Genomic DNA, 23,882 nt, shown 5'->3' with positions numbered 1-23,882 from the left:
AGTTCTGTCAACTTCATTTTTTATTTTTTCACTTTGTTTGGATAGTTTTGCCTTACTGAGTTTCCTGTGATGCTTCTGGTTATGTGAAAAGTCTAGTCCAAATCACAGCACTTCAAAACTAATAATTTTTCAGTTCTTGGGTTTCCTCAACTCAACAGAGTACTTCTCTCTCTCCAGGTAATAATATACTCACAATTACTTACTGCCAAGTTCAGATAGTCACCACGTGCAGTAGTGTGGGCCTAACATACACATTGCAGAGTGTTATTCCAGACTCCTGTGTAATCTTATGCAGGACCAAGTCTGCCTTCTTATGGGTGCCCGCCTTAAAAGGGAAAGAAAAAAAAGCTACTTTCTTTCCTTATCTAGCTGTAGGACAATTCTTGCTAGTACTCATGCTGCATTGAGCAATTAATTGATCTTTTTTTTCCTCCTGAAAAATCATTATCTAACAAGAATCTATTTGGCACATGGTCACATAAAGACTGTTCTTTTATTTAACATGGAAGTGTGGGTGGTTAGTTATACTTGGATCTAATTATACTCATTTTCTTCTAACTCAACAGCTTTGCTTTTGCCTCTCTCTTTGCTGGTGTTGTTAGTTGCCTCCTTGCCTTTGCTAGGCCTCCTGGTTCTGGCTGCACTGGGGAGAATAAATTACACAGAGATAAGAGGGAGGAAAGTGAGTAAAGTTCTTCCCCCTATAAGTTTAAGAAAGAATAAAACCCACAAACTTTCCAGGGAAAATAATGCTGTTAAAAAAGTAAAACTTTAGAAATTGAAATGCTTTCCTGGTTTATATCTTGAAATATTTTTAGTGCTACATGGAACATATTTAATTTTGAAACTAGCTATAGACATGTATGCTTAAGTAACTTTGCCTTCCCTCACAGAACGTGAAGTTTGGCTCCTTGAACAAAATGATTATGACTCAAGTTCTCATTAACTGTAAGTTTGTGTATTTGGCATCATTGCTTTTCCAAGTGGCTATGCCATTCAGAATGCCAGGGTTTTGAAAGCGACAGACGTTGACATAACGGCTCGGGCTTGCTTCCACCATGGCCCACATTTCAGACTCTGCAGATCTTGCTCTTCCCATTCATCTGAAATCATTAGTCTGTTAGGACTAGTTTGAACTTTGGTGATCAGTTTGAGCATTTCTCTTGGAGGAAGACCTGACACAAATCAAGTAGGAAAAAAATTGCTTGTTCAGGGTTAAGTGTTACCGTAGAAGTTGCAGGTAGCTGATTGAAGCTATTTTATTGTTCATGGTAGGCATTCCAGGCATGAGTGGTTCTGCTCTCTGGCAGATCTGTACATTGAATAGAATTAAAGATGAGCTGTTTTTACCATGAGACTATACAGTCATTGCAACACGATTTTTAGAAGTGAGCTGCAAAACGTTTTCCTACAGAGAAAATTATTGTACAGTAAAGGAAAGATTGCCTTGAGGTAGAAAGTCTGCAAGCTAAGCAAAGCAGATTGCTGGGCTGCTGCAATCTTCCCGTGTGACTTTGGGCAAGCCTTGAAGTTGTTCAGTACTTAGTCAGCATTTCATGAGTCGTGGGACTGAATTCATTCATACATGTAAAGCAGCCTGACACTATTGCAACAAAGCTGTGTTGTGCCACTTTGTCGAAGTCCAAAGTGTTATTACATCCTAAATAATGAATAGGCTCTTTTTTTTGTAGACAAAATACTAGAGTAATATTCTCACTTACATACTCAGGCCATGCTCTGTTCTAGGTGTTTGTGATTATATAATACTTGCAGAATCTAGCCCAGCTACAAATATTTTGAGATTTTCTTTTATTTTAAAGAAAACATACATTTACCATTCAAGTTATATGCTGAAGTGTCAAAGTGGTTTTGAAATTATTGTCCCTAGTATTCAATGATATCAGAAGTTTATTAATAAACTAGGAAACTTTATAGTAGGTGCTTTGCATGATTATAACTCCTGGGAAATTTGCATTCACAATGACTATCATTAGTAAGTTTCATGAAAATACACTTTGAACACATCCTGAACTCTCAGTGTGAAATTCAGGCATTACTGAAATCAGTGTGAGTATTAGCATTGTCTTCACTGAGACTAATATTTCACCCTTTCCAAGAAAGTATATAGTATAATTTATAGCAAGGGAGAAGCCCCTTTTTGAAGTGCTAAATGAGTTGACATTCTTAATCTTTTTGTTGCTGTTGTTACTGCTTCACTTTTTGTTGTTACTGGCTTGTTTGTCATTAAGTTACTTTCCTTTTGTCAGCTGGAGTTTTATGGACATACTCCATATTCATTCTCATTTTTGTCCTAATGAGACTTTCTGCTAAGAAAATTTCCGTGTTGTGTCTTGCCGGTGTCTTTTGCGTTTGTCATTCTTAAATACTAGGAAGCACCCAACTGGAGGTGACAGCTGTTACTCTACTTTTGTCACCCAAAATCAAAGGCTGTGGTGGTATAAGAAGTCATCTATTGTATCTGTTATTCTTGAAGCTAACAAATGTAGGTAGTTGTAACAGGTTTTTCAGTAGGAGAAGAAACCTTTATTTTAGTAATCTGGACATTTTGAGTAGGACATGGGGAAATAACTTTCAAAATTTGCAAAATTAAGAGTAGATGGAGCAACCAGAGTAAATAAACCTGCAAGCCTGCTTTGCTAATTATTTTTGATTCAAAAATAGAAGGTAACCTTTGAAAATGTTGGCTTTTAGGATTTCACCTGGTGGCGAACTGTGTTCTCCCTATGTTAACCATCTTAACGAAGGCCATTTCTTCTACTGCTATGCATATAAAGTTCAAGAAAAAGGCAGTTCTTCATCTTTGTAACATACACATTTCTTAGACTGCAGTGTCAGTTTTACTGCGCTGCCCTGTCAATGAGTCTCAAATTCACCTTGAAGGATCACCCCCAGGGATGCCAGCTGAACCTTTGACCCTTCTGTTCTGACTGTCACCAAGGTTAGCACATCATTACAGCTTGTGATGTTCAGGATACCTGTTCATTTGGAACCTTTATCAGCCTACAGTGTTTCAGACAACTTAAACAGAAGCCTCAGTCTCTCATTGCTTTTTCATAGGAGTATGTTTTGATGATTTTTGAGAATGAATTCTATTTCTTCCTAATGTTGTGTTAAAATAGAAGTGAAATTTTAGAACTTACAGCTTTATCTGTTTTTCCTAAATTATTAAAATAACAACTATATGGCTATAAGCAAAAATAAAAAGATGAGGAAGCATTTTCTTTTTAAATTTGAAAGTGGGCAGATTCATGCCTGAACTGGTGCTTACAGTACTACATAGCTACATAGTGTAAAAAACTGTGTGGTGATAGTCAAAAGGACATCATTAAATATTGCCTTTGTGGGATAAGTTCTAGCTACTGATAGGTTAAGGACACTTTTTTTATTTGGAATTGTCTCGCCAAACTACCATGTTGGATAATTAGCTGCTTAAAATTAAAATAGGTTTTGGTTTGCTAACCCAGAAAATTATATTCGCAAATACTGCTTTTGTCTGTGGGACTGATACCTATTTTATAAGAGAAGTCTGTTGACACAGTTTTTCCAAGTACATATAAAAATATTGTTTTAATTCATTGTACCCTGTAAATGTGATCTTAGCAGAGTTCTTTTTTTTCCAAGATTGTCCTCTGATAAAACACATGGGCCGTTTGATTGGCCAGATCTACTTCTGGATACTGTTAATGGCCATCAGTTTTTTGTTCACAAAATAATAAAAGGAATAGATACCAAAATTGGGTTTATTCTCTCTCCTACATTGTTTCAAATGACTTCCTATTTATTCAGGTGCAGTGGAGGATGACAATGAAATTTTTGTTTCTGCTAATGGAGGAGATTACTTTTAATCCCAAGCAGCACACAGTCTTCTAGGTTTTACTTTTGTATTCTTTTCTCCTTACTTTCTACAAAATGCAGTCTTTAAAATAGGTCTACAGGCATTACACCTAGGTACCTATGTGCAGCATTCAGACTATATGCGAAGTTATTCTATGACCACTTTACAGAGTTGAGATATTGGGACAGTGTTGTATCCTTTTCTGTCCTCTATATAAACACTTTAAACACAATCTTTTAGGTAACAAGCCTTAAATCACTTACTCCTTTCACTTAGATTTATGTTATTTTCCTTCTCTTAGACTTGTCTGGAAACATAATAGTCAGTTAACAGCTACACTAACTCCAGTTAGGTGTGATCCAATGGTTTTTCCCTTTGGAAGCGTTTAGACAGTAGTTGACAATGCCACAAAAAAGCTTTCTGAAAAGGAAAAGTATTGTTTATTTAACCACATGATCACACAAAAAAGAAACAACACTTCAAACCACTCTAATATCTACGTGCCTAGCTGACTAATTTAGCATGAAAAATTTCTTTCCGATGGAATCCCATATGTATACCTTCTTCCAAATCTCCCCTTAATGAGTTTTTGGTCTTCTACTCCTTAAGGAAGATCTGCATCTCATTAAATCCCTCTTCCTGCTTTGGTTTTTGCCTTCTCTTACATCTCAGGAATAGAGTTGCTGCTTTGGGCTACAAGTATGTCAGGCTCAGCAGAGGCCCAGTCCTCCGCTTCAAAGTGAATTTCTCCTAAGCACATTTTGAAAAGTTACCATTAGGATCATAAGCTCATACCTTTGTGGTATATTTCCACGCAATCCCACTATGAAAGTAGCTTGCTGTGTGAGCAGAATGAGCCTAGATCAAACTCTAACAAGTTATTAAAGGCAACATTTTAATATTCTATGTGTAGAATGGCCTGCATATCAGATGTTCTTTGCAGGCATGTTTGAAAGTGTCAGTAATAATATCTATAGTGCAGCATTTATGCTTTAGTTCTTACAGGTCTTGAACAAAAGTTTGAATCTAATAGGATTTTCCAGAATTTCTGTATTCAGAAATGTAAGGATATTTAAGCATTTTTCTGAAATACAGTAGAAATATTCATATTATATTCTACCAAACATTTCTTGCCCAACTTTAGGTCCGGGGGAAACATGTAGCATTTCATTGCAATCCACTGAAAGAGGATCTCATTAAAGGACAAAACTTTTTAAGATTTTACGGCACTTTTGTCAAATGTGTAGTAACACATGGAACTATTTGAAAGGTGAAGAGAATCATCTGAATACTTTTTTTCCCTCTATATCAAACATTCTCTAATATCATTACTTTTCTGGTCATGACTGACTTCCATTTTCAGTAAAATTTGGCTTTCTTTTTTCTTCAAAAAAAGTCAACAATATGGCTGTCTAAGAAAAAGTTTGTATGAAGTATACAAAGTATAATCCCTAGTAGTGTAATGCCAAGTATAATGCATAGTTGATGAAGTCTTAGTTCAGCTGACTATTCTGGTTTTATGCTTACCATACTTGAGGGTTTTTAGAACTTTCCCCCATAATTTCTGAATGTTTATTCAAGGTTTGAAAACCATGTTACTAGTCTTCCATTAAAAATGAATTTGCAATGGTAGCAAGTATCATTTCTTTACCTTTTCTGGACATCAGTAAGCAAAACCAGTGGATCTACATTGGAACAAACATGTCCTCTAAGATAAATGAGGGTGAACTTTACTGTTAACAAAATTTTCTGTAAGGTTTTACCTTGGTGCAGACATCAGAGTACTGATGTGACCTACTGAAATTTGTGTACGTATTGCAGTAGTAGTTGATCCTGTTAATGTTTTTTTGTGTTGGAAAAGAAGGCAAGAAGACTAAGGAAGCTTATTGATAAGGGTTGGGTTTTTTTTTTCATAGGTACTGTCAAGACAGTCCTTTGCCACCTTCCATGCCTGTTCACATACATCAACTTCCCCAGCATTCTTTAGTGTGTGTTTTTGCATCATTTTCATTGCCTTTCCTTGAGGGAAGGCATGGGAAGGAAGTCAGGAAGGGAAAAATTTGCAGTAATGGGAGTAACACAGAGAAATGCCAGTCATAAATATTTCTGCTAGAAATATTTTTATGTATTTGGGATCCTGATTGGAGTCATAGAGTGTCTCAGGAGTGGCGAGTTCAAACCTTGGTGTGGGGCTCCAGCTGAGGGCAGCTCTTATTTGTCCCATTTGTAAATGGTCCCCAGTAGGTCAGGGTGGCATTCAGTGGATGGCATGCTATGGGCTACAGACATGCAGCACCTTTTGGTGACCTGCATTCAGGACCAGATTTTGAAAGTGGAATTGCAAACTAAACTACCTGGACATGTCAATATGTCCATCTCATAGTCAGAAGTGTTGACTACCCCTTAGCTTACCCAGCACCCAAGGCCTCCTAACTTTTGCCATCTGCTTTTGAAAAATTTGGCCAGAATGTTAAGTAGATGAGTCTTTTAAATGTGAAAGTATATCTTCTCTTCTGTTTGTCATGCTAGGTAGCTGGCAAAGAAACAGTAATGTCTTTAGAAGTTAAGTGTTTACTTCAGACTGAACATTTGGGTTTGTATCTGTTTTGGAAGCATAGTGTGGCTGTTTCTGTGTTTTTAGGGAGAAGAGTTTACTATGGGAATGCAATTGCAGTTTTTAACTTCCTGTTGCTGTCATAAAAAAAGTAATTCATACCGAAGGAACTGAAATCTGATCAGGTAACGCTCCTCATTTTCTGCAAAGATCACTTCCTATTCATTATGTGTTTTTACACAGCTCACACAGAAGACATCAAAGCTTCTTATTTATGTTAGTATAGTACTAGTTTAAAAAAAGGCATGCAGGCAGCCACAAGAAAAACTGGGAAAATGAAAGTGCTGAGTAATTTCAGTTTCTTTGCTATTTTTACAAGCCCATTCCACCAATAGCAAACTGCCACAAACAGGAGACCCTGATTTCCATGCAGAACTTGGCCAGCTCTATCGTAGTTTACTTTGCTTTGTAAATACAAATGGAAAAACTGGAGCAGTGATATTTCCAGTGTCCAGAACAGTTTCTCTCCCCTTCCAGCCACTTTTTTTTTTCCTCCACCTTTTCCATTGGTGCAGTTTACAATACCCTTTTAACAACAACAAAAATTGTGCCAGGTGTTTAAACCCACCATGGCAGCTGAGAGGAATAGCAAGAAACTGCAGCAAAGGAAGCAATTATCCCAGCAGGGCTCCAGAGTCCTCCTGAATAGCTTGGGCAGTGCCCAACCGCGAGCAGGCGAGGCAAGGGAAGAGGCACCATTCTTCAGGCTTCAGTCTCTTCATTCTCCTTGACTATTCACACTGTAACCACTTCCAGTTACACACTGAGCCATAAGCGGTTCGCTGCTCCAAAGGCAAGGGCTGAGTGGGAAGAGCAGAACTGGTAGGCAACCTGTTCTTGCTGACGCTGGAGCCGGATTTCTCAGTGGCAAGCCTAGCAGTAGCCCACAAACAACAGCTCTCAGAGGGTATCGTAGTTAGAGGATGGCAATGGGAAATGTGGGAGCATCAGGGAACAATGATCCCAATGCACATAGAGAATGGGAACAGTGTACGCTTTGTTCTGCTTGATTGCAACCTGCGCTGGCTTATTTTAAGAGTAACAGAAACTCCAAGTAGCTCCTGGATTCACTGTCCATTGCTAAAGATCAGCTTATATTGCATAGTCCCCTGTGGCAACAGAGGGCTGAAAATTTGTGAATGGACCAAGATCTGCAGGTCACTCACAGCCTGTTGAGTCTCTCTGGAGGATCTAAAGTTGAGCACAAAAACAAAAACAGTGGTGCTGGGCTGCCGTGTGAGCTGGGGAAACTGGGGGATTTGATCTTTACCTCTCTGCATACATTCTCCTCCTTATACCTTGTAAGTTTAAATTTTAGCATCTTCCAAGCAGGGACCTTATCTGTAGCTGTAATGCCTCGCCCAGTGGCTTTTCAGTGTTCCTTCAATAAAAATGAAAGTTACAGTCAGATTTGCTTGTGGTTACCTATGACTGCAGGTTTTTACCTCAGCTTGTGTGCAGACCACAAAAAATACAAGGAGATTTGTGATTTATGATTTGCATGTGCTGCAGTCACAAGAGCTGCAGTGATCAGTGATGGAAGAGTGAAATGTGGCAGATTAATATATGCCTTTTGTGTTTAATTATTCATGAAAAATGAACAAAGTGGTCCAGGTGTTCCTTTTTTTGGCATTGTGACACAAATGGTGTAAAAGGTTTAATGTTTTCACAACTTTGTATGTCCAGCATAGCCTTAGTATAAAAGTTAGAGTTCTGCTAAGCTTAGGCTCAGTCAGAGATAAATGCAGTAGAAACTTAACCCAGGTTTATATGCTTTTTTTGAAGCATGGTCTCATTTCCATGACATGTCATCTTGGTCAAAAGTCAGAGAATCAGTATTTTTTTACTTCTGTTAGAAAACATTTTATATTTTTTCAAGGTTACATTTTGCAAAATATTTGTGTATTTGTCATGTTTCATTGGTAGGGCCAACACTTCTTGGGCAGTAAACTTGATTATAGAGTTTTGAAGGAAAATGTTTTGAATGAGAAATCAAATCTGTCTCAAAATTTAAAACTGTCAAAATACCAGCTTGGAAATGTATGAAAGAATCCGCTGCATTTTTTCCACCTGTGACAAATTTTATTTGCTTAGTTTGGTTCTCGGTTTGTATTCTGTGCCATAAAGGGCTCAGGTTTACCCTCAGAGGAGGACAGAAATTCCTTCTTCCCTCAGGAAGCTACTGTGCCAGCTCCAGGGAGGAAAGCTTTCACAGGCAATCGAGCGCAGGAAGTATGATGGTCACAGGAGGGATCCGGGAGCCTGTAATTCGCATTCCCTTCAGTGAGAAGCCAGCAGTGGGCAGCCAGTCTTAGAGGGGATGTGCCCTCTCCTCAAGGCAAGTGGGAGTCTGAGCCAAATCTGCTGCATCTCAGGTCACTGAATGACTAAAGCCAAAGCTGAAAATAATGACCTGCTGCACAGACCCATGCCAAGAGAAAAATTTTGAGTAATTCTTTTTTACTTCTATTCTCTCTTAGACCGTGATGATTTTGTTGTTGTTGTTGTTTCACGATTGTACTTTTGAGTACCTTGGTTTTGTATGTTAAAGGTCTTTCCTTTCTCTTGTGGGAGCTTATTGTAAAAGGCAATATGAACATCTGTTTCAAGGCTCTTTGGTAACTTGAGTCCTGTCAGAACAGTTCCCTTTATAAGACCCTATATCAAGACCTTGCAAAATCCCATATTTTGGCACAATGGCTGTGAGAGATCTGCACTCTGAGAAACGTCTTTCATCAGATTACAAGTCTTAGTGAAGTTTTATCTACCCATGCTTCTAAGCTTTGAAGTTGAAAGTTAAGACTCCGCTGTTGGAGACTTGTGCTCTGCACAGCTCCTCTTTCCTTAGGGGAAAGTAGGAAATTTCCTATCGATGAACTACACACCATGATACCGAGTTGTCTTGAATCCATGTCATTGTTCTTCCAACATTAACTCCAAGCTTAAAAAAGTAAGACAATGTCCGTCAATACCTACAATGACAGTTAGGAACTGAAATCCCCTTGAAATCAGCAGCAGAGTCCATACCACTCTGAAATGGCATGGTGGTGGTACTCCTTGCCCCTCCACCCCCCGCCCAGTGCTGCCTGTGGGGTTTAGGTGTACTCTGCAGGATGCAGAGTCACTGCAGGGTCTGGCCTGGTCTGGTTGGTAAATGGGCCCTTGTGGTCCCTGGAGAGCCAGTCTGAAGCCGCCCCAGCCCCGCAGAGTGGCCTTGCGTCTGTCTTTTGCAGTGTAGGCACTCTCAGTGGGAAACAGGCTGCTAAATCCCTCTGTAGATTTGGCCTATGTTGTTTCTTTCATGGCTACCAGGTAGGAATTTTTAATATGTTTTAAAATTTGAATTTTGTTAGGATTATTTTTCCATATTACATTTGTGATACTTAAGTAACATAATTAAAAACTGAGATATTTTGTGTGGCAAATTAACCCCAGCTGGTCTGGGGTTTTATCCTTGGAGGTGTGTAAATAACACAGTGGTGGTGATGCTTAAAAGAAAATTCCTGCGTAACAGATACTTCAAATCATCTGACTTGCTTAAGGGGAGAGAAATGAAGACATACCAGACACCGAGTTCAGTTCAAGTTCATTTTTATTTCTGATTTCAGTCATTGAATACAGTGAAAGCTACATATGCACCAGTGCATCCAGGGGAGATTCCTGCATGAGGTTAAATATACAGTTATACAGAAATATCGTAGTTGTCATTACAAACAACATCATTCCCATGTTGGACTCAGTTGGGCTTTCTTGGGGTCTTGCAGAAGGATTGGTTAGTTCCATATATTTTTCACTGACCCATAGGATGTGCTTATGTGTTGCCCATTAGTTAAGTTTAGTGTGTTTCCAGTACTCAGTAAATACCATTGTGAAAAACAGTTTCTGAGGCAAGTGTTTGCTACTTTTGGGGGGGCGCAGGGGGGAGGTTCTTGGCAGAGCAGATTTAAGGCTGTGAAGGTAGTTGTAACATGCTTTTGTTGTAGGAGGATTTTAATCTTAGTTTATAATAAGGAAGGAAGTGTTACATAGTAAATGTTTTGTACTATAGCTGTGAAAACGTTTCAGGAAAGTATTATACTGGTCAAATATTTTCATATAAACATAGCTGTCTGTTCAGAAATTAGTTCTGATTAATGTGAGCCAATACGGCCTATTTTGAATTAAATCTTCCTTTGTGATTAACAAAAGCCAAATGTTTGTAGAAAGTAAGTTTGGGATTGTTACAATTTTAAACTTCTGAAAATTGTATATGCTGAGGTATGGATTTTTCTTTTCTGAAGTTGATTTATGAGATTCTGCATATATTTTGGCTGTTTCCATGATCTTGTTAGTTGGGTGAAGTATCAAACGCATATGGTAATTCTGATATTTGATGTCTTGTAATAATGCCAAGGGCCGAATAACCCTCAGCTGCCTCTGAAGTCACTAAACAATTCAGGACACAGATAACCCTTAAGCCTTTGTAGATATCCATCTTCTTGTAGATACAGCCATTAATAATGAGGCCATAAAAGAGGGGAAGGCAGTCTCATGAGCAGATTTGAATCCGATTCTGGCTCTGATGTATCCTGGCTGGATTGGCAGGGGTGCCAGAAGCAGCAGCTTGAACCTATTATCATTTTAACTACCTTAAATGCTCTTTCTTTTTAAGTAAAGCTGTCTTCCTATGCATTTTGCACCATCCTTTATAGATTCTACCTTCAGGCCTGTCATCATTGCAAGACTGTTTTGTTGGTCTGTATGGTAGGGGGGAACAATTGACTTGCACTTTGTCATGACAGATTTATGGCACAGAAAGACCACTTGAAAGTATGTTTTAAACTTCTTTCAAATAGAATTTTTTGGGTGTTTGATCTGGAGGAGGCAGCACATACCTTCCTGGGGTCCCAGAGAATGGAACCGAAAGCAGGACAGACTCCTCTGTCTGAACTTTGAAGTTGAACAAGAACAAACTTTAATCATTGTTGAAGACATATTCCAAACATGTTTTGATGTCTAGGGTCTGATATGTAAGCATGCTATAATAGGTAGGGAATAATACATGGGATTCACAAAGCTTGGAACAAGATACACATTTTTAAATACAAATTTAAGATAGGTATTAATTTATACTCTTTTTTTACTCAACTTCGTTAAAACTACAATGGTGTCTTCTATTGCTGACATTCCATGCCTTACAGTCTATGCTGCAATGATAAGTCGTAATATGGATATACTAGTCTGTTTTGGGATGGTAGACTGCATAGAGGGAAATGGGCAAACTCTGTATTTCCTAACTAAGAAATAAAAGCTCTGTTTTACTTGTATCTAGCATTGGTGACAATATTAATTAAAATTGCCTGTACTCACCTTGTTCTTTAACTGTTCTGTTGTCATTTATAATTAGATGGTACATTTTTAAAGTAAAGACCATGTCTGACAGGTTAATATCACATGCCCGTCACATATCATTTAAATAAAATGTGATATTATGTATGCTGTACTGTAGAAGACTGAAATATGTGAAATTTCTGATACTACATATGCAGAAACCGTGGCTATACAAACAGACGTCAGTATTTCACTCTGCAGTCTACATTTCATTTTCTAATGGGTTTAAGTTTACTTTAGAATTATTTGAATTTACTAATGAAATTTATTTTTTAAATTCAATATTTTTTAATTTTTTTTTTTTTTTTTTTTTTTAGAATTTCATTTATTAAATAGAATGAAGCTAGGAGCTAAAAGAAAGGTAAAAAAAATGCCAGTCACCTTTATATATGGATTTCCCAAGCATTTCGCTCATGGCTTCATTCTTTCTCAGATCTCATAGCACATTTATGTGAAAAGTAAATTAATCACCCACATATAAAACACTATTTCTTAACACAGACAGATGGGTATGGATTTATACATACGGAAATTTACACACGCATACACAACACGCATAGGTCTTAGACTAAGTGTATATATGTGCACAGCTATACTGAATACTTGGTGGTATGTTGTAGAACCCTTGGGTAAGTTTTTATGGATTTGATTTATTGGCTGACCAAGTTGATTCATTATTTGTATATGATTTTTTGCTGCTGGGTGGTCATAATTTGCAATTCTGGACATAGTTAACTCTGTGGGTGCCTACAGTTTTCTGTACAAACATCTCCAACTATTGTTTAAAGAAATAAATTAAGTGGACTTGCTTGAATGAACAATTTACTCATGAGGAGGAAAATATGGTCAGGCAGGTAGGTCATAGAAAATAGGTGTCAATAAGTCTTTGTAAGTCACCATGCTATCATATATTCTCTTAACCTACATACAACAATCCATACGTGTTACAGGCAACTGAAGATCATCTGTGAACCGCTGATCACAATCTTTTTCTGCCATCAGTATTCAGTGCTATTCTTGTATTCTCTACTTGCACAGCCCTGATAAATTTGCTGGTAGGTACAGAACAGAACAAAATCCTGAAAAGGCGTGAAGCATCAAAATGTGCCTTGGCATGATTTCTGTATAAATGAAACATGATACTTACTTCCATCTTTTCAAAATTGGACTTAAAGCTGTGGCAGTTAGCAAAGCAATTCTTTTCCCATGTTTTGCAGTACCTACCAGGGTAATGGAATCAAACTGTTTGCTGTATCTTGTTTATTAGGAAGAAAGGACTTCTCTTTGTATTAAATACAGTAGGTAACAACTCTTCTGAAGTTTTGGGATGAAATATTACACTGCCTGTCACTTTTTCAAGCCATTATATCATTTGCCTCTACAAAGTCCAGCTGGTGTATTCTGGGGCAGAGGCACAAATATGAGAAGAGCCAAAGCACTCAAATTAAAACTCCTTGATTAACTGTTAAGTATCCACAGACTATGAGTAGTTCTAATTTGCAGGATTTCAGGTATTGCCCCCAAAGGTGGTTTGGCTCTTTACTTCTCTAAATACTAAATAGGAATTTACAGTACTGGACTTACTGGATATGAAGATAGTAACACAAAGAAATGTAGCAGTGATTCTTTCTGTGTTCCTACAAAAATTCACGTGCATGTAGTTCATTGTTCTAAAAGCCATTGGTCTACAGTCCATATTTCTAGGATTCCCTATTGAGAGAACAAGTGGCAAACATTGAATGTAGAGAACATAAATTTGTCATAGCTAGAGATTTGATTTACAGTGTCTTGTTAATGAATACGAGGGCTTGATCAATATTACTGAGATGGTGGGTACCTATTTGTTCAGATTTAATGGAAAGCTTGGGTAGTGACCAACAGTGGAAGTACGCTTTCTTCTAGCCATCTGTGAATGCTCTAGTTACAGACATGTAATTCCACATACACTTGTGGTGCTTTTTATTTTAACTGTGTAATTCATCACAATTTAATGTAGCATAGCCATGATTGCAGCTAAAGTTCTAAACCCTTCTTCTGTTTTAAGGAAGACAAACAAACAGATCAACAAAGGAAAACCCCTGGGAAAAATAAATCAAATGTGTTCAGAATTCCATCTTGGAAGCACAGCTTCCTTTAGTAGGCTTGTGACATCTTTGGAAGTCTGCCTCAACATCCATGAGGGAATGTTTTCTCTTATGTAAATCTCAAATAACTTGGAAGAAAAGCAGCTTTCAGTGTTTTTTTAGTTGTTCAAATGTTTCTGCTTTAATGCTTTCCTCCATCTATGCTTTTAAGAGAGTCTTGTGGTGATTCCTAGAAGAAATTCCTAGGATAGTTCTTGCTAGGTGTTACAGTTAGTACAAAATACACAGCTGTGTCATATTGTAATGGGCTTGATTGGGATTTTCTGGAGAGCTAAAATCACAGAGGAGCACAAATGCTGCTGAACATCAGTAGGACTTAAGCTCTTAAGACATGTGAAAATCACTGCTTTTAGTTTTCATGGGTTTGAAATCATTAGCTGAGTTGGTAAATTCTTGTGATATGTAAATGTATTTCTTTGTTAAATCCAGTGCATTCAAGATTGATATACATGAGAAGTATGTATTTCTACATATGTATCTGGATATACAAATACCCAAAATGCATGTGGAAGTCTTTCTAAACTTGTTCTTTTAAAATCCTGTGCATAGATTAATTGGAAATAAATAGCTTTCTGTGATTTAGGGAGATGTAAAACAGGAATAAATATAGATAGACTTCTAGTTATATTTTACATTTTCTTCTCACACTTACCAGTTCAGCCAGTCAACAATGTAAAAATGCACACAGATTCTTGAAAAATGTGTATTTGCAGGTCACCTTTATTTTTTCATTCTTCATGCCTCAAATCCCCATTGAAATTTCAGCATTACTAGATTTCTGGATGATAAAGGACATATCTTTTCTGTTCTCAAACAACAAGTGCCAAAGGCAACAGAGTGAAATTTGTATGCAACACTATCTACGTTACACGTGCATGTTCATTTATCTCAATAACGTGACTGTCATCTTTGTGTGCGTACATCTTATAATGATAATAAGAGCCCAACACTGCTCAAGATGTCAAATTTTCAGGGATAGATTTCTAGCTGCAGGCAACTTGAGCAAAATAGCTCATATTGAGAACACGCTTCTCCTTGTCACTGACCACATTAGACCCTTTCATGTAGCTTCATATGTGGCTTTTATTTATTGTGTACTTCCAGCCATGACTTGAACTGCAGTGGTTTTCATATGTGATTGGACTCCTAAGCGTATGTTCACTTACTTATAAATGTAATTAATCTAATTAAGTAATGTTTTTGTATATTAAAGTAAACACGGTACATATTCAGTTGCCTACACAAATTCTGCTGCATTTTGGTGAACTTAGAAACTTGTTCAACCATTTTGTCAATCAAATGGGAGAATAAATACTTTTAAAGGGAGATCAGATATTTTCATATGCATTTAATATATATTTTTATATAAAATAATAAGATTTGGAATCACAAAGGGGAAATATGTTTTCTAATTTGGGGGTTATTGGAATTCCATTATCTTCCAAAAAGTGAATTCAGAATTAAGAGTAGAATGTTATTCATTTCCCAGTAAGGATTTAATTGCTTCTGCCGTGCTGCTTATCAGCCTTTAAAATTACTTATTTAAAGGTGAAGAACTAAAGGATAAAACATTTCCTTCACAAACATAAAATTCATGAGTAATAACAAGCATGACCAATGATAGGATAATGTACACATATTTTTTGTCAAGAAAAAAATAATTGTAGCACTTGATGTGAAAATGGGATTTATGTCTAGTGCTAATTTTTACTCTCCACCTGATTATATCAAACTGCAGCAGTACATGGGAAGCAATTGTAGTCCTTCTGGCCAACAAGCATTAAACATGCTGTTGAACAGCCAGTAGTACATTATGCAGAATGAAGAAGAGAGTAATAGGGGTCCAAATCTGAGAGATTTTAAAATACTGATGTAAAACTAGGAGGCAAGCTTTTTGCTTACGAGAAGGAAATTAGGTTAATAGCAATTTTTATTTTTTTCACTTTTTTGTATGATTTGGAAATTCACTGATAGCTTGTTTTGTTTCATTATCTGTAACAAAACCTTTTTCAAGTTAATAAATATTCTTAAATCACTAGTTCATATTAAAAATATTTTTTATTATCCTTGATTTGTCCTAGATCAGAGGAGGAAAGCTTATGATCACGTACACAAGAAAGAATGATGCTGGCAAATACGTTTGTGTTGGAACAAATATGGTTGGTGAACGTGAAAGTGAAGTTGCGGAGCTCACTGTTTTAGGTAAGAACTCCTCCTTTAAGACTGTGTTAATGAAAATGTCCAACTTCTGTTTTTCCTAGTAAGCATTTTATTAAGGATCATTCTCATATATTTCCTTTTCAGTGTTTATGTTGAAAATGTTTTTTGTCATGGTTGTGTTCTAGCAAACGTGTGGCAGTTAATGGCTTTGCAAATCCACCTTGGACTGTTCTTGCTATCGGAAGACACTTTCTTATTTAGTTCTCGAACTGAAAATAATTCCAGTGTCCATTGACTGGATCAGTATTGTAAAATAATAGCAAAACAAAAATTAACATCACAAAGAAACAGAGGCTTATTTTTTCCCTCTTGCTGAAGAAAATCAGAATTGTTCTAGATTTCTATTCTAAATAATTATCCTTTCATTTATAGTGATGTATACTGAGTGTTGTAAAGATACAACAGGTCTTCTTGTTCAAGTGATCCTAATGATAGTTCCTCTGAGCATCAAAAAATACATTTTCGTTTAAGATAACTGAGCTTAGCTGAAATTTGCATTTTTGTTGCTATTGCAGAAAAGAAGCTGTAACTCCAGGTGCAATCTCAGAATTTCTTCAGCATGGGAGAATTGCCTCATGGTCACTGTAGATGCAGCAGTAGTTTTCATTCAAAATGTGTCCTGTGTTACTTTAATGTAGGGGAGGCTTGAGGTAACACCTTCATTGTTTCTGCAGAAGGAATAGATTTTTTTATCATCATAGGATGAGAATATCCAAGCCACGGTTCATAACACACTGGTTTCCCTCACAGCTTGCGGGGGGGGGGGTTATTTTAAATTCAGATTTAAGATCTGTCTTGTCAGTCTTCACTGCTTTTTAGAGTTAGGACTCAGGCAGCTTGAAGTCCTGTTCAGAGTTTTGCTTGAAGCAGGGTTTTCCATAACAAAATGAGGTTGTATGCCATCTTAAAGTTGTTGAAACTGAATATCCAGCAAGATAGCGTGTAACTTTTTAGAAGCTAAGGAAGACTTCCTGTAATCCACTATACTGTTTTGGGTTGTTTTTTTCTTAGTTTATAGACACCTTTGAAGCACTTTGGGGGCAAGTTTATTGTCAAATAGACTTTTAGAACTTCCAGTCAAAATCTACAATTGAAAGAAAGTTGTAGTGACGTGAGTAAAGTCCTGGCACTGGGCTCCTAGTTAACTGTACCAGTTAATTGCTCATCACTAGTCTACTACTAACCAGGGAATCATGGTATGGACTGTTACGTAGTCCAGGCTGGAAAATATTACTCTTGCTGAACACCTGTAAGAGGGATACATTGCAGACAGAGGTCTGTCTTTGCCTGTTTCTTCCTCTCATTTTCCCTTCAAACATATTTCTGATTTTCAGCCTGGGAAAACTAGTGAGGTTTTCTTTTCAAACAGGACAGTAAAGCTTTGAATGTCTTATCAGTCTGTGTCTAGAAATCTCTAATACACTGTATTCTTTCAACTCAGGCCTTAGATATGTGTGAAAAAGCATGAGAAACATGCTGAGTTCATATATTAAAATATTTCAAAATAAATCTTCTGTTTATGGAGTTTGGTTATTTAGATTTGCTTTTAGGTCTCTGCTTTAGATCAGAGGGAGGATTGCATGCCAGAAACTGTAATATTAGAAAGTTTCAAAGTGATCCTTGCTAAGCTTTCCTTGTATTTACCAAATAATTGTGTGACAAAGATACTTAAATCAGTGCTGGTTTCCCTTATCCGTTTATGTGGTTGAATAAGAGTGTTATGAATGGGCAGACAAAAGCTCTCAGACTATTATTCTTCCTTTAGGAAACTGATCTAAAAAACAATGTGCCTCTTTTGGGTTTTGTTGTTGTGCAGCAGTCCTGGCCTTACCAGATCAGTCCTTTTTCTCTTCCATAATTAAGTGGAATATTCTTCCCCAAACTATTCTTACTCTGAAGTTTAATTGAGAATGTTCTTTTCTTGCATTCAGATTGTGTTTTTACTGCACCTACAAGAAAGGGGCCGGGGCTGGGGGGGAATGTCTATATTTGTAATTTTTTAATTCACATCTAGATTCATGTCTGTAGGTCTCTGTTTTATTTCTAACTTCTTGTATATGAACCCAAGCTAGAACTGACAGCTTAAAGATCAACTTGCTGTTTCATCTAACATTATTTGCCTAGCATTGCAAGCAAAGGTAAGTTTTCTACAACACTAGTGTCCAGGTGGTCTGGACATCCTCGAGAATAAAGGAAGCTCTTTTATAGGGTTTTGTTCAGTTCACATTTCCATTTCAGTCCTTTTTGAACCATTGCCTATGGTTTTATAACACTGAATCTCTCTCTCTTTATCTGCAAAGTCAAAGTAGTATTTGGAACCACCTTTTTCAAACACAAATGTGAGACACTAGGAATGTAGGATTGTCTCTTTATCCTTCTGTCTGGTGCTTTTGTACTCCTATGAGAAATTGGTGCCGTATTTTTGGATATTCACACTTCCTGATTGTGCCAATGGCTTCAGACTCCTCCGGTTCCAGGGAGATGGTATTTCTATCTTTAATACATACAAGTCAAAACATGCAACTGCCTTCTCAACTCCCTCAGAGCTTTCACAGGTTTATAGGCAAAAATGTCATCTGCCTTAGGCAAAGGAACCTGCCAAGCACTCTCCTGTTAAACCTTCCCTGTTCTTTTATGGATACCCTGTTGTCATCTGATGCTGCCTTTCTAGATGGGTAATCCTTCCTGGGGTATCCCAGAAATTGTTAAAAACACTTTTCTTCCTTGTGCGTGTGCAAACCTCACTGCATTCCAGCCTGCTGCAGAGCTACGAAGCTATGAATAGCCCAGCACCTTAAAGCTTTGAACTCAGGTACAGGTAGAAAAGTGTGTCGATCCCTTTCCTGAAATTTCCAGCTAGTAGCTGGGTTGCCAGAATAGTACAGCCTGTACTGAGATCCTGTTTTGTTTCAGAAAGCCTGAGAAAAAGTATGTGGCAATTAATTTGACTCTGGTGAGCCATCTCATGGATGACTCTTGAGTCATGTCCTATAATGTAAGTCAGGGATAACAGCAATATTTATCAACAAAAATTATAGGGAGGACATTGTAGGGGTTTTTGGCTTGTTTTATTTTATGTGTGCTAATGAAAGAAAATGTTATCTTTCTAATGTAGTATTGGAAATAATTGCATTGAACACTAGCTGCTGCTGACACCTGCAAGCAACCTCATAGAGATACTGTTCTGGGCCTTACTTTAGCGTTCCAATTTAGAGCCACCATTGAGTCAAAACCTCCAGTGAGACAATGTTTGGTTTGTGCCTTCCGTCTTTTTGAAGCAGTGCAGCAGATGAGTGGTCATTTGTCTGGGTCCTTGCAGCAAGCCTGCTTCTATCTGAGGATTGATGTGTATTTAGATTTTCTGTGTAGGTTGCATTTTCCTTTAGCTATTAACTGTGACAATGATACATAAGAACTAAGGAAGTCTGTGCCTGGATCCTGAGCCACTGTTGGGAGCATCTGCCTCCTGTCCTGAGGTTCGTGGTGCTGGCCATCTGCAGGGTTACGGATCTTCTGCCTGGGGCTGGGAGCAAGAGGAGCAGTGGCAGAGGCACCTCCATCAGATTTGTCACACCTGCTGCCCTTGCTCTAACAGCCACAATTCAGGGAAAATCACAATTCTGGCACAGAACTGCTGCACTAATCCCTTTTTTCCTTTTCTTTCCTTTTAGAGAGACCATCTTTTGTGAAGAGACCAAGTAATTTGGCTGTAACTGTGGATGATAGTGCAGAGTTCAAGTGTGAGGCAAGAGGTGACCCAGTCCCTACAGTAAGATGGAGGAAAGATGATGGGGAATTACCAAAAGCAAGGTGCAGTACATACAGTTGCCTTTTTTATGACATCTAGCTTGGCATATGATGTAGCCATTCAACATTTGACAGCTAGCATTTCTTTTTATTGAACGGAGGTGGCCTGGCTTGGTCTAATAAGACATTTCTAATTACCACTGAGCTCTGTTTGAAGTTATAATTTATATTGAAACTTAAGAACAGCTTGTTCTCAAGCTCTTGTTGTGACAACACATGACAAATACAATAAAAAAGAACTAAGTTCAGTCAGTAATATCTGATACAGATTAATTCTTCACCTGAAGAGTCTTTTGTAATTACTAAAAGTTTTGGGGAATGTATAACAAATAGTAAATTAGATTACAACATCAAGAAGTATGTATTGGAATTGCAATTGATGGAAAATGTAGGCTGGTAATGTAGAAAGCTGCCTTGGTTATACATGTGTTTGTTACTAAGTTTCCGATTAATTTTTTTTTTTCTGTCATTGCTCTAATTCATGCCAAAAAGTAAAGCACCTTATTAAAAAGAAATACATTCTGTAATAGATAGATAGATAATTTATTTATTTACTTTGAATTCTCAATTATGAGTTAAAAACCTATTAGGGGAGGGGATTGAAAGAAGAAACCCTGTAACAGTTGGCCCTGGCCATCCAAATGCAGCTTCCTATTAATCTAGTCTATAGCTCTAATAAAAACTATAGCATTTTTAAGAGAAAAATCGACTTCCCATAAAGAGAAACACATTAACTGCATTATACAAAGAAGAGAAAAAAGGTGATGAAAGGAGAGGAAATGGTAAAAGACCACATTGTTCTTCAAAAAAAATTATTGGATGAATTGTGATTTGTCTTGACTTTCAAGCAATTCTGATCTTCTTGAGAACAATATTTTCTTTTCAACCATATTTAAAAAAATCCTTCATTCAGGTGGAAAAATTATAGGAAAAATAATAACTATTAGTAGATTTACTTGTTAAAAGAGTTCTAACAATTAAAACGTTCTGCGTTAGAGGTTTACGATTGTATTACACCAGTGAAATTCTACTGACGTCGGTAAAACTGACTGACATTGCAAATGAAATCAGAATAAGGTTTTCAAATGGTTAGGTATATTTTGCTTTTAAAACTTTATTTTTACCTTATCAATTTATAACAATTTATCTATATTTTTATTTCTATGGGAAATGTAGAAATAAAAATATTTGAGAGTAAACCCACTGTATTTTTACCCTTTACAGAAATTGTACAAAGTTCTATTATTCCTATTCATTGTTTATTACTATGTATATTTAAAGATACGAAATCCGTGATGATCATACCTTGAAAATCCGGAAGGTTATGGCAGGAGATATGGGCTCATATACTTGTGTTGCAGAAAATATGGTTGGAAAAGCTGAAGCATCAGCAACTTTAACAGTTCAAGGTAAGAATGTTTCTTTGCATAATACTCCAATCTAGAATAAAGCTGATTTTTTTGCATGGCAACTTTATAAGTTGCTATACACAGACTAGTTGAGTCTAAACACAGCTATTAGAGTGGTGACTTATGCAGGAACTCTATGCCGTGTTGTGAAAAGAAAATGCAAAAATATAATTTTGGTTTGAGTTGTATTCTTAAGAAATTAAGCACTTTACATGTAAGGTTTTTTTGTTCATTATGGTACTGGAATGAGGAACTGAATATGTTTTGAACTTCAGTGTGATCAGAATCACGTCACTTACCATCTTTGTATCTGAAACCCTAACAGAAAGAAGAAAACCAGTGTTAGCAAAAATTGTTTTAACTCAAAAAGAAAGAGGTATAAGTTCAAGTACCTGCCAAATTTTTTCAATTAAATGTAGTAAAGAGGTAGTGAATGATAAATCTGTTTGTGTATCTTTTAATACACTAACCCAGACCACTGGAATTCCTGTTGGTTTTTCATTGTAAAAGCGTATTGTAGCACTACTGTTTCTGTGTAAGATAAAAATTCAATGGAACTCAGTGAACTGATATGTATAAAAATCCTTCCTTGCCTTTATATACACAATCCAGATGTTCACTATTCAGATAATCCCTCTCTTCCTTTCCTGGCTAGCAGACAGGCAATGATGTCATCCTGATGCTTTTTTCTAAGCACTGATGGTCCTTCTGTCCTTTTCTCTGTTCAGTGGGAATTAGTTATTATGGAGTTCTGGGGAAGTATAGGCTTAAAGTATTTTATTTGGTAACAGTAAATGACACATTTACTGTAACAGGAAAGGTCTTGTCCTTAATGTGCTCTCCTTTTTCCACCAGAAACATTTGGTGTCCCTAACATCTGTAGCTGTTAGAAAAATAGGAATTCTTTTGTTGAAGCTCTTATAAAATGAAGAATTTTGAGATGTTCTGTTTTGTTAGCCACCATGATGTTTATACATCAAAACTGATACCTTATGTTTGCAAAATAACCAGCTCTTATGCTCATTGTTTTAGAATAAAAGATTAACACGTGAGTAGTAGTAAGCACAGTTTATTCAAAAGAAAAAGACTGAATTATTTTTATAAATGGTGATTTGTTCTGAAGATCACATCTTACATCAACTGTTAATCTTATAAAATGTTAGTATTAAGAATATTTGCTTTATGACTGGTTGAGTAGTTACATATCTAGCAATAAACTATTGGTAGCCCTAATCCTTCGTAGTCCTATTCAAAATCATAAGCAAACACATTCTTGTAATCCCATTTAGGTTAACGGTGCTGCTTAGGTATAAAATGACATAAGTATGTAGATGTTAGAGATCTGGAATGAGATCATTTGAATTTTGATAATGAAATGGTACTTTAAGAAACCTAATCATAACCTAAGTCTTGGTTCAGCAAGATTTTTTTTTGTTAAGTACTTGTATTACACAGTAGATATTTACATTGTAGCAGCTTTAGTCTGCAGATATTGTTATGGGATAATTTGTTTCCCAGGGTGAATGGATTACCTCCTGAGCCATTTGTCTGTACTAATGTCTTCACAGAAGGGATTGATGTGAGAAACTGTAATGTGTAAGGCCAATTTGTAGTTGGTAATGTAGTAAGTTTTGATCAAAATCTATTAGAGTATCCAGGAGACCTAGTTTTGGGGGTGGGGGGGTGGGGTGGTGAAGACTCCTCTAGAAAAACATTCATTTTCCATTCAGATTTTTTCACATTTTTCCTTCTTTTTCCTCCTGCTCCTCTTCTTCCGTTCTCTACCTTCCTCTTCCCTTGTTTAAAAGACTTTTTTTTCCCCAAAGGGTCAGGTTTTTGACTGTGCTCCATCTAGAGAGGTCAATTTGGTCTTCTTGTTTCAGTGCTAAGATGACATTGATCTGACAGTTCATGGATACACAGCTATTTGAGGAGAATTTTTTTTTTCATAAATAGTATTTTTTGTGTGTGATTTAAGGGATAGAAATGAAAAGTCTTTTCTGCACTTTTGGTAATTGTCACGTGATCTGTTGACTGGAGGGTTTAATAAATGTGTGTTCTGCTATGCCAAATACAGTTATTTTGGTTAATTATTTGTAAACAGAGGGCTATGTTGCAAATCATGGCCTCAGAAGTTACAGCTGCCACTGTGCAGACTTGTTAAATTCAGCAAAAGACAAAGAGAGGTTTTTGCTTGGTTTTGGGTCTGTCTGGGTTTGGGGTTTTTCTGGGGAGATTTGTTTGGGGGGCTTTCCCCCCTCAGTATCTCAGCAGTAGGCTGTGGTGTTTTCATGCCACACAATACGCCAAAGAAAGAATATGAGAGTTTTTAATGGTAACCCCGCAAGATGCATGTCCGTGTTAGGAAAGAGGCAGTCATATCTGTCAAGTGTCTGTACAGTGGAACTGCGGCACTGAATGAAACATGGCACACAGCAGCAAGGGCTGCAAGCAGTGCTCTT

At 37.0% G+C, this 23,882-nt stretch overlaps 1 protein-coding gene across 1 annotated transcript in view; it reads left to right on the top strand.

The window, feature by feature from the left end:
• Nucleotides 1-23,882, top strand: part of ROBO1 (roundabout, axon guidance receptor, homolog 1 (Drosophila)) — a 658,904-nt gene that overhangs the window by 556,758 nt on the left and 78,264 nt on the right. Inside the window, exons 5-7 of the mRNA XM_010567233.1 lie at nt 16,066-16,186; nt 19,876-20,014; nt 21,293-21,420. Of these exons, the coding sequence (XP_010565535.1) occupies nt 16,066-16,186; nt 19,876-20,014; nt 21,293-21,420 (388 nt within the window). The remainder of the gene's footprint in view (nt 1-16,065; nt 16,187-19,875; nt 20,015-21,292; nt 21,421-23,882) is intronic.

The sequence above is a fragment of the Haliaeetus leucocephalus genome, unplaced genomic scaffold (assembly GCF_000737465.1).
Source record: "Haliaeetus leucocephalus isolate CR32 unplaced genomic scaffold, Haliaeetus_leucocephalus-4.0 Scaffold228, whole genome shotgun sequence".
NCBI lineage: Eukaryota > Metazoa > Chordata > Aves > Accipitriformes > Accipitridae > Haliaeetus > Haliaeetus leucocephalus.
Note: the sequence above shows the minus strand (reverse complement) of the source record. Positions and strands in the feature narration are given on the sequence as shown.